The 11,706-nt window shown below is 46.4% G+C and overlaps 1 protein-coding gene across 2 annotated transcripts; it reads right to left on the reverse strand.

Annotated features, from left to right (window-relative positions):
- Positions 1-1,029: 1,029 nt before the first annotated feature.
- GATD1 (glutamine amidotransferase class 1 domain containing 1) lies at positions 1,030-7,962 on the reverse strand. 2 transcript variants are annotated; one of them, XM_041465140.1, is made up of 8 exons: positions 7,854-7,962; positions 6,907-6,983; positions 6,436-6,541; positions 5,810-5,917; positions 4,940-5,034; positions 3,690-3,783; positions 2,836-2,947; positions 1,030-2,316 (listed from the first exon to the last, which is right to left on the reverse strand). In XM_041465140.1, the coding sequence occupies exons 1-8, from the start codon at positions 7,909-7,911 to the stop codon at positions 2,310-2,312; spliced, it is 657 nt and encodes a 218-aa protein (XP_041321074.1). In that variant the 5' UTR covers positions 7,912-7,962; the 3' UTR covers positions 1,030-2,309. The 2 variants fall into 2 exon arrangements, with proteins under 2 accessions (XP_041321074.1, XP_041321073.1); XM_041465139.1 differs by having other exon boundaries at positions 1,030-2,319.
- Positions 7,963-11,706: the final 3,744 nt, after the last annotated feature.

Below are 11,706 nucleotides of genomic sequence, written 5' to 3' on the forward strand. Positions count from 1 at the left end.
TTTAACATGCAAGAATTAGCCAAAAATCCTTGCTCTTTGTGTAATGCCACTTCATTATTTTAATTGATGTAAACACCTTTTAGGTAAATACCAAATAAACTATCAAGTTTTATGTTTGCAGAACAAAATTAGCACGGAAAATGAACAGAATAAAACTTTCCTGAACATACCTGGGTGACATTCAACAACTTTGTGTTTCCTATGTTCATTTGATCTTCTTTTCCCACAGTTTTTTGAACATTTTTTTCCAATCCCTGGCTAAAATTCATCATACTGTACAAGAACTTAAGAGCTATCATCACTAATGGCTTCATGTTGTGCCAGGGGAAGTTTAGGTTGGATATTAGGGAAAATTTCTTCATGGAAAGGGACATCAAGCACTGGAACAGGCTGCCCAGGGCAGTGTGGAGTCACCACGCCTGGAAGGGTTCAGAAAACACACGGATGTGATACCCGAGGTTGAGTGGTGAACATGCTGCACTGATGCTTGGACTTGATCTTAAAAACTCTTTTCCAACCTAAATTCCATGATTCTGTGACTCAGGTGGCTTCCAGTTTGGCAGCATGACTTGTGAAGGTGACACAATCCAGCCCACCACATCCAGAGCCACCTCACACTGCTGCTGGCCCACACACACCTGCACACATCACCTCTCCAGCCACTTGCTGCCCAACCACACCTTTCTCCCCCAGTTTTCCCAAGAACAACTTCATGGCTGACGAGATAAAAGTGGATGTGTGGTGGGAAAGAGTGAAAATACACACAGGAACTCATCTTTTTTCTGCTCTCATATGGGAGGAAAAACAAAGCACCATCAAGTCCCCAAGCAGTGTGCTTTGTCCAGCTTCCTGACAGAGGCACAAGCAGAGCAATTCCAGCAGGTCCTGGATGCCACAAAATAAGGAAAAATTGTACAACAGGGGACTGAACAAAGCATGTTTGCTCACCTAGCAGCAGATGAATGAGCCTGGACAGAACCTCATTTAAGGAATGAAAACAGGACACAGTTGTTCTATTTCACAGTTGTTCACCAATGTTCTATTTTTACAGGTAAGCAGGGAAAAGATGTAGCAATTTTGGCAAAATCCCATGGAAACAAAGACCCTAAGGCAATACAGTCTCCCACTTCACAAACAAGATGTGGCTTTCCAGGCTGAAAGTATTTCCTGATGGTGTCAACATCAAATCACCAAGATGACTTGTTAGGAATGAAGATTTAAATTATCAAAGCAAATTGATAATTTAATATCTATCAAAGCACAATTTTCATTTCAAATTCCGGTTTTAATTTCCATCAATGCCAAAGTTCTGTAAGCTGAGCTCTGGAATGCAACAGCAGAAGACCCAGCAAAACCCACAGCAGTCTGTCTTTTCAAATCACACTGAATTCTTGAGACACAGCTTAAAAAAAAAAAAAAGGATTTACAGAGAAAAGAGAAAATTTCCCTACTTGATGACTTGTCAGAACCAAAACATTGTAATATCCTGGTAAGAAAACAAAAATGCAACCCCATTTCTTTAGGGCACTGGAGAAATGCTGCCCACAATTCCAAGAGGGAAGGAAAATCAATTATCTGAAAGTTAATCTATCTACTTTCCAATAATTTTGTATGTTTGAGACTGCAACAATTTTTAAAAAATCTCAGTCTGGTTATTCCTTTCCATGCTCAGCTTCAAGGCACACCTGCAGCTCAGAGGGAAGGAGGAGTCCAGACTCCACCCTACAGCTGGTTCCTCAGATGGGGCCCACATCAGCCACCTGCGTTTTTCAGTGCCCTAGTCCACAAAATTCCAGCAAGAGACAGCAGCATCGTACTCCCAGAGAGGAGTATTTCCAAGAGAACAAAACCCACAATATAATCAGCAAAGGAGAACAAATAAACAATTGTAGGACCATGTTAAAAAAAAAGCTGAGCAAACTTTCTGAACACAATTCCAGCGATGTGAACAGGAAGAAAACAAGGGCAGGCTGTGTACCAGCACAATGCCAACCCAGAGCAAAGCCTTCAGCTTCAGCAATTTGTATTAACAGCACCAACTTTTGGGGGGGTTGAGAAGACAGTTCCCCACATCTGTAAACTGAGGGTCTAGAGAAGCAGTGAGAAAATGGAGCAGCAAAAATAAAAGGGTGTGTCCCAGCTGCTTCTGACAACCTTCATCCATTCCATCCACACAGAACCTGACACTGCCACAGTCACTTCAGAGTCCAGGACAGGGGTTCAGAGGGGTGTTTCATCCAGGTCACAGCCATGGAAATCCTCAGCCTGCTGGCTCTTCATCCATCCTCTTTGCAAACAGACCTTCTCCTTCATTTCCTGCTGAAGGAAACACACCCAGACATGACAGGACCTGTTAGTGCACACAGGACAGGACTGGTACCACACCTGAACAAAAGGGGTTTGTGGTTATTCATATGTGCTCTTCTATCTGACAAGATGACACTCAAACAAGCCAAGCCATTTCCAAAGAAATTAAATACATTCATTCCCAGAATCCTAAATCAGAGCTGTCTCAAAGCCAGCCTGCCAAAGCTCAAGAAACAAGAGATGTTTCCCTGAACAGAAATGTTTAGTGAAGCCTATTCAGCATTTTACTTTGCCAGTACCACTACAGCTGTGCATTTCTCCACACATTTTCATCTTTTTCTTTTAAATAATCAAATGCTCTTTGCCAAAAGACAAAATTGCCTGGCTGGCTTGATCAAACAGAAGTGACACACACTTCAGCAGAAAACCCAGGGGAAAAGCCCCTTCTGAGAGACAGTATTCCTGAAACAAAAAAAAAAAAACCTCACCACTGGCTGTTCCCAGTTCTTAAGCCCCATCTTGTCTCACCTGACATTGCAAAGAATCAGAAGGTTCTGGACAGCAGGAAGGGTGGAATTCTCGTTCTGTCCTGTCACCAGGTGCCTGTCCAGCACCACATGGACAGCATCTGGGCTGCTGGCTGAACACAGGAGGAAAAACACAGGGATTGCATCAGAGGACATGGGCTCAGTGCCAGGATCACACCACTGATAAACCCAACACAACACATAACTTATGGCCAGACAGATTTGCTGGGTGCTGATCTATTACCCCAGCAGAGAGGGGCAGTCTCAAGCCCCTCATCCTGAAAAAATTTCTCTAGGAAATCCTTTTCTGAAAGGACAGGACTGGGTCCTTGATTCAGTTAACAGCAGGTGGGTAAAGTACACATACCAGGAGACTTTAATCATAAAAAAACCCAAAGTATGTATTTGAAAGTTACAATTACCTCACAACACAACATAAACTAGACTCATGCCAGACAGGAGCTGTGATCACCATGCTACAAAAATTCAATACTCTTCTTCTGGCCAATTACAACACCCCAGTGTGCTCAGATCTCCCAGCAACTGCTCAGCACCCCAAATAGAATTTTTAAGTTTCCTCATTCCAGACAGACTCCCAGACTGGTTTGAGTTGGGAGAGATCCTAAAGCTCATCCAGCCCCACCCCCCTGCCACAGGCAGGAACACCTTCCATTATCCAGTATTGCTCCAAGCCCTTTCCAAGCTGGCCTTGCAAATGACCAGTGACATGCTGGTAATTGAGGGAATGGGAATGCCAGATGAGAGGTCCTGCTCAGCTGGATACAACCAGCACACAAACACTCATTTCCCAAGGGAGACACAAAGTGCCCATCCCAGACACCAGGCACGACCCACCACTGAATGTAGCTCCAGAATCCTTCACGAAATCCTCCACAATAATGGACAAACTGGCAAAATTCGGCTGCCTCACCAGCTCGTACACAGAGGGCTGAAATAGATCAAAAGGAAATCAGTCTGGTTGGCTTTTGTACAGAAAAAGCCAAGCAAAACCAGCACATACTTCCCTGAAATTTATATTTCCGTTCCCTCTACTATTCTCCCAGCCAAATGACCACAAGTAGCTTTGATGGATTTTGTGTAGGGAGCAAACTGGAAACTCTTAAGTGAGTTAAGTAAAGAGGAAATAACACCACCAAACAATTTCTGCAGGTGTGATTAACTTCAGGAGGGCACAGACCTGTCTGCCCATGGCACACAAATATTTGGACACAGATGCTGTGCCACCTGCAGAGTCCAAAACCAGTAATCCATGTTGGAATGAATATGGGAAAAGCTTACAGACAGAAAATTTAGGAGCACTTAGAGTTTTAATACACAAAAGCAAGGAATTTAATTTTATGGTTTCCACAGCAGCCATAGCTAGGCCACAACATGATTTAGAATATTTCATCATGGACTGCAACAATGCAGAGAGAGTCATAAATAATCCTTAACTCAAACAGAAGCACATGACAACACTAATAGCTTTTGTGAGTCACAAAATCTTAATTTCTTAATTTTCCATGTAAATGTTCCACACTAGAAAGCTGTGCTAGGGCAATTTGCATCACTCTGACACTATGAAATGGGCTGTGACACCAGAGCACACAAAATAAAGTATCAGCAGTAACTAACTGGCTGCTTTAATTGCAAGCAGTTTGTACAAGCAGCCTTTTTTCCTAAAACTTCTTCTAACTTTTTTCCTAAGACTCCCTCTACCTTTTAAAAAGAAACAGCACTTGGAGAAATATTACTTAGCCCCAGCATTCAGCAAACAAACAAAAATTTTTTATAAGTCCTCAACAACAAATGCAGAGCTGCAGCAGGAATTTCCAGCTTTTTTGGGTTTTTTTTTGCTTCAGTTTAAAGTTTACTGAACAATCAGAGGGAAAGCATTCCCCACATGCCACTTAAGTGGGACAAACCCTTCATGCACTCAGTGCTGGGCCTCTTGTCAAAGACAACTCTGCACATCCTGCACAAACCAAGGCACCAAACTGGTAATTTATATTTACAGGAAGTTCCTGGGTAAGACCAAAACCACCAGAAATCACACAGCAAAAAAAGCCTCCAAACAGCAAAAACAAGGTAAAAGCTTGACTTACCCCTGTCAGGCTGTATCCCTGGAAAACCCAGGATTTATCCTCATTGGTGGCACAACACAAAGCTGCCACTCCCTGTCCCACAGCACAGATAGGCTCTAGAAAAGAATTAAAGCACATTTGTGAGCATCTCCAAGCACTTAAAACACAGGTGAGCCTCATGCTGCCCTGCTGCAGTGAAGTTGTACTGCACTGATAAAGCTCCTTTAGGTTGCAGGGGCTTTCCTGCACACTGCAGCAGCAATTAGTGTCTATCTTAAGAATTGCTACAATTATTTTATTATTATTACAGTAAGAGGAAGAACAAGAATTGCAGATTTAATCTCCAAGTCCAGAGACTGCTCCACAAATGCTCAAAAGTGGAGCACACCCCAAGTCTTGATTAACTGCAGCCTTAATGATGATCCTGGGACATTCCACACTTGGCCCTGAGCCTTGAATGCTGCTGATTTGGACAGAGCCATTTCTGTACCACTGTAAGGCAGCAAATCCTTCTTCTGAGACAAGCTCTGAAAAGCTATTGGCATTGCTCCTTAAGACACTTTAAGATCTCTTTTTCCTTTTCAAGGCTCCCTTTTTCCTCTTTAAGACACTTTTAGAGTCTTAGGTGTTAGAGTGTTAGGACACTTTTCCTTTTAGGACTCCCTTTTTAAGACATTTTAGGACACTTTTGTTTTCTTCTAAGTCTCCCTTTCCTTTTTTAAAGGCCCATTAAGACATTTGTTTCCCTCCTTGACTTCTCCTTTTTCCTTCCCGGTTTGGAATGCTCTTTAGCCACGCAAACACTCTGGAGTCTCTGAAGGCCCAAGGCTCCTGCAGAGGCAGCACAGGAGCCGTGTTTCATTCGCCCAGCCCCCGAGGATGTTCACCTACTGCTCTCAGTGCTGAAGTGCTGCAGGATCTTGGCCAGGTATCCGCTGTTGGCCAGGTCAGTCACGGCCCCAGGGCAGTTTGGGATCAGCAGGGCGTGGTACCGAGCCCCTGGGCGGGAGGAAAGCAGGAACTGATTGCAGGACAGGCAAAAAACACAAAAAGCCTGACCATAAATCCACTGCACATTTGGAAAAAAAAAGACAAACCCACATATATCAGTTAAAAATTACCTAAAGAAACCAATAAAGCTGCATAGAAGAGAGAAAAAGGTCCTTAGGACAAGGAACACACACTTTTAATGAGCCAGGAAAAACTTACAACTGTTCTATCTGCTGGCTCCTACTCCAGCAAAATATTTATTTTTAACAAGTAACAATGTAGTGTGTGCTTATTTACAACACAGACATTATTTGTATATATTACATATACATTAAAAGAGACTGACCATTCCAAAATAAACAACAAAACTGCAAAGCAGTAGCTTGGACTTCCTCTTAAACAAAAAGTAAACCAACAACTGCAGCTCTTGAAACACAACTTTCCTGCCTTTCCTGAGTCATTCTCCCCTAAAATCCTGGCCCTAAGCAGGCCCTGTTTCCCAGACATGCCCACGGTGACACCCTTACCATCAATGGACTCCAGCTTGGCGGGGCTGGCGTAGGATTTCATGCGGAAGTCCTGGACCCAGCGCGCGTTGCCCTCGTTGACATCCACAAAATCAATGGGCTTCCCCTGGGGACAACACGGTTCACACACCGTGCTCAGCATCACTGCACAAGCATCCGTGACATTTCCTGATGCCCTCAGCTCACAAAAGACTGAAGTTTTCCATTTTTGCCACCGAATTAGTGCTAACAGTTTTCCCTCCACTCTTTGTGGGAACAGGCAGTGGACAGAGAAGTCCAAATGCATGCAACAGAAAGGCTGCAGTCACTTTGGTATTAAAAAAACAGAATTAAACAGGTTCCTTAGTGTCTATGGCCAGTAAAACACCTCTCAATATATTTATATTATATTAATTATATTATTTTTTCATTACAACTGAGATATCAATTGGTTTCAGGCTGAAATCACAGCATTTGTCCATTTTCACTCACCCCAGGTGTTGCCACTTGCAGGTTAAAGGCAGAGCTGGCCAGAGTAAAGCAGTGAAGGAACGACTGGGCTGAAACACCTGGAAAACAGATTCCAACACCTTAGGGAAACAACAGTGATAGTTCAATGCAGGCCACACTTTACCCAGCAAAGTACAAAAGCTTGGGTGTTTGCTCAGCTTGAAGGCTCTAGATAATTTCAGAGGATTATTTTGTTATGATTTAATGATTTTAAGACATCAGAAATGTGCAGCCTTCATTACAGGTAAGCTGCGTGCTGAGGAATAGAATCCTGGAATGATTTGGGTTGGGAGAGACCTTAAAGCCTATTTCTTACCAACCCCCTGCCACGGGCAGGGACACCTTCCACTGTCCCAGGCTGCACCAAGCCCTGTCCAAACTGGCCTGGAACACTTCCAGGGATGGGGCACCCACAGCTTCCCTGGGCAACCTGCACCAGAGACTCAGCACCCTCAGAGGTAAAGATTCTTCCCGCAAGCACCCAATCTGAGCCGACCTTGCTTCCCCTCAAAGCCACCACAGCCGCAGGCAGAGGAGCCAACCAGCACAGCTGCCCATGGCGCCCACACCTGCGGCTGTGCACCTACGGGAAACCAGCACAGCTGCGCAGGGAGGGCACACCTGCGGCTGCACAGCCCGGCTGCAGTGCGGCACCCACACGGGACACCCACACGGGACAGCCACACGGGACACTACACGGGACACCCACACGGGACACCACGCGGGACACCACACGGGACAGCCACACGGGACAGCCACACGGGACACCACACGGGACACCCACAGGGCACACGCCGCGACAGCCGCACCGGGGACAGCCCCGCCCCGCCCGCCGCGGCGCCGGGAAGGGACGGGGAGCGCGGGACGCCCGCAGAGGCCGGAGCGGCAGCTCCCCCCGAACCGGCGGGGCTCCCCCGAGAGGGTCTCACCCGCGGTGGCGGCGCTGGCGACGATGAGGCAGGAGGGCTTGGCCAGCCGCTCCGACATGGCGGGGCCGGGGCCTGAGGGCAGCGGCGGAGCCTCGCGCGGCCGCGCGTGCGCAGTGCGGGGAGCGCCGAGGGGCGGGGAGAGCGCGGGAAGCGCCGAGGGAGGCGGGAAAGCGCGCGAAGCGCTGAGGGAGGCGGGAAAGCGCGGGAAGCGCTGAGGGAGCGCTGCCGCTGCCGCCGCCGCCGGGAGCCTTGACAGCCCTCGGGTGTCCCCAGAATGCCCTGGTGCCACGTCCCATCGGCAGCTGTCGTTGTTTCCTTATTTCCCCACCTTCGTAAGCCTCAGCGTTCCTTTTCTGGATTTGCATCTGTCATCCCTGTGTGAGTGTAATAGGTTTAGCCCTTGCTGGCTGCTGGTGTGTTGCAGACACTACACCGCTATAGAATGAAAGGTGTAAAATAAAGACAGCACAATTCTGCTATTGCCTTTATTTGTTTATTATTGTTTTATTCTGCTATTGCCTTTATTTATTTATTAGGGCTTAATTTCTAGCCTGGTTTCCTAAAGGAAATGTAGCTTATGCCACCTTGTCCATCTTGAACTGTGTTCTGAATCCATAGGCTGGTTAATCTGGATGTTCTTCACCGCTCCAGCTTCGATACCAGAAAATTATTTTTAAAAAGGGGAAAAAAGCATCTCATTCACTATTCAGTTTCGCTGTTGTGTGGGGTATTTCGGGATTTAGTGCCACTCCAGCAGCCTAAGCCTTTGTATCACAGAGCATCACGTTTATGGTCCTTATTCTCTGCTTGTGACTCCAGTGCTTTTTAAACAAACACAAAGGACAGTGCTGTCCAACCCCTGCTCCATCAGCTCTTCCCATCCTCCCTGCACTGCCCCAGGTATGTGGAATTCCACACAGCCTGACTGGGGCCAGTGGGAGGGTCAGGCCCCCATCCATCCATCCCAGCCCCTCAGCTCCAGCATTCCCACTCAGAAAATAGGAATTTATTTGATCTCCTGCTCCTGTCAAGACAAACTAAAACTCGAGTCCCCAGCTGTGTTTCTGCAGCAAAGCCCTCAGATGATTACACTTTTGCAGCTGAAGGATGCCCTTTTCCCTGACCCTGTGGAATTTACAGGATTTTTCTGCCCAGTTCTTAAGAAATTAATTTCCAGCAGCCTGCAGAGTTCCACTGGGACCCTGATTGGAGCTGGTGTAATACAACATCAACCCTGTGCTGTGACACGTGCTGCCAAAACCCTCCTCCCCTCCGAGAGCCTGGAGGAAATCCGTGCACAGGGACCCCGGAGACACCACCCCGTGCTCAGGGAATGGTTTGTTTGGGAGGTGTTCCCAGGCCATCTTAGAAACAAAACCAGAAAATCAGCAGGAGAAATTTGACAGGAGAAAGGTCACGACAAAGAACTGGGGGTGAAAGCTGGAGACCAGCCTGTGGGATAGGGAATTTCTTGGACCAGAAACGTTTCCCCTGTGTCTCTGGGTAAATCTACTATTCAATTTAGTTCCTATCTGGGAAAAACCATAATCATCCTGCTTTCCCTGGGCAGGCTGGAGTTTATTTGGGGCAGGCACTGCCTTTTCTCGCAGTTCTCAGTGGGATCACCTAGAAAACATCAGGCCTTTGGGAAACACAGAGATAGAATCCAGGAATCATAGAATGGTTTGGGTTGGAAGGGGACTTAAAGCTCACCTCATTCCACCTCTCCCATGGGCAGGGACACCTTCCACTACCCCAGGTTGCTCCAAGCCCCCTCCACGCTGGCCTTGGACGTGTCCAGGGATGGGGCAGGCACAGCTTTCTGCAGACAACCTCCAGAGGGGGCACAGCAGGTTCCACTCGCACGCCCAGGTACACAAAGATGCTCACGGGAGGAATTATACAATCTCTCTATGTGTGTGTATATATATCTATATATAGTTTATTTCTCACAATCCTGGTAAGAGTTACAGGTGTATTTGGGAATCATTTACAGTTTCACAGCATATGGAGTGGCCATACAGCTTGTGATGTGAGTAACATACAGTGTGTAGAGAGCACACGATTCCGACCCATCCACCCACCACTCACACAATGGGTTTCCAAAGCTAATACTAGATTCAGCTACGGAGAAAGCCTGGAAAATGTCAGGGTACAGCGTTGGGTGTCGTACAACACTGTCAGTCACAATGGGACAAGCTAAACTACTTTAAATTTTCAATCTAGTATTTCTAGTCTACCTGCATTATTGCATTTATACGCTTTTTTTGTTTTCAAAGTCAAAGTAAATAGAATACTATATGGGAAAGGAAAAAATTCTTGACTATTTTAGGATTTGAGCTGCAGCCCATACAAAGTGTCCATAGAAGCATAGACAAGATTATAAATTCAACAAGGTATAAATTAGCTGGATAGCTTTGTGTGTAGGTAGGTGTCCATTTCCCTCCAGGAAATGTGTCTAGCAGCATATTGTTTCTGAGAGCAAAAAAAAAAACCAACCCAAACCTGTATGTTGAACACAGGTAAAGATGTGTAAGTGACAAGCAGGTCTGGTTGTACAGGGAAGAAATCGAGGTGTCACTTGGAAAATTCCTGTAGTTTGGAAAACACACTCAGGAGCTGACTCAAAACCCACAGAGTCATTGGAAAGGTGCCTGAGGCTTCCAAAGGAACAGCAGGCATTTCAGTCTGACTTCCAAGGGCTTTGGATCAGTCCCTGGAGAAGTAACAGAATCCAAACAAACCAAAACCAAAATAAAAATCCCCTGTAATCTGACCTTCATTTTCCCTTCCTAAAATTTTCGTTCCTCCACAAACTGGTAGCCAACCTGCGCCTACCACTGGAAGAGAGTTGGTTTCCTGGGGAGGTGAAACTGCAACTTTTAAAGGCTTCAGTTGAAACAGTCCTGGGAAAAGGCACCAGGGTTATGAAGGGCTGCTCAAAACTCAGTAAAGCCAAATTATTCCCGTGTTGGTTGGTTTTTAACCAAACAAAATTGCGTGGCACCCTTGTTCTCATCAGCTTGCCCCAGAAGCTTGGCTGCTTGAAGCAGCCGTGGCCAAACCAGGGATATGATGCAGGACATGACTTTGGAAAGGTGATTAAAGATTCCTTTTGTCTTGGTGGGAGCTTTGGTGCTGCAGCATCATCACACAGACAGAAAGAACCTCATCATGGCTGGGATGCTGCGCTGGGGCTGAGAAATGGAAAAGTCATGGAACTGTTTGAGAATTGCAAGCTGGGAACAACCAGAAGAGAAATGGGAACAACCAGAAGAGAAATGGGAACAGCCAGTCCAAAGCCTGTTTAACCCAAGTTATGCTTTTCAGCAGAAAAAAAATCTATTTAATTTGAAGAGTATCAAAGAGCAGAGGGCACAAGTCCCAGGGTGCTGCATATCCGAGCACACACTGTCCAGAGGAGTGAGCAGAGCTGTAGCACAAGGTAGATCCAAACTCATGAATTTGGAAAGCCCAAGGCTCTGATCTCTCACATGATTTTGAGGCCTATTATGGTCAGTTGAATGAAATGTGAATTTTAGAGGCCTGGACATCCCACAGTTCTCTATCACTCAGTGACACCGGATCAGCTCATTGAGAGGAGACAATCCTTGCACTTCCTGCACCCTCACCCCTGGCACAACAGCTGATCCTTCCCGGCCAGGAGAAGTCCTCGACTTCAAAACTCCTCTTTTCCCTCTGTTTTTGGTGCTCCAGAGGGCTGAGGGCGCTCTGGCTGCAGTCAAGTGCAGTGTGTGCTCACACCATGCCAGCCCCTCTCAAGCAGCCAGAACATCTCACACCTGAGTGACAGGGAAGGACAAGAACAAGACCTTCCTGGGCATTTGTCATC

This window comes from Pyrgilauda ruficollis, unplaced genomic scaffold (assembly GCF_017590135.1).
Source record: "Pyrgilauda ruficollis isolate IOZ18807 unplaced genomic scaffold, ASM1759013v1 scaffold187, whole genome shotgun sequence".
Lineage (NCBI taxonomy): Eukaryota > Metazoa > Chordata > Aves > Passeriformes > Passeridae > Pyrgilauda > Pyrgilauda ruficollis.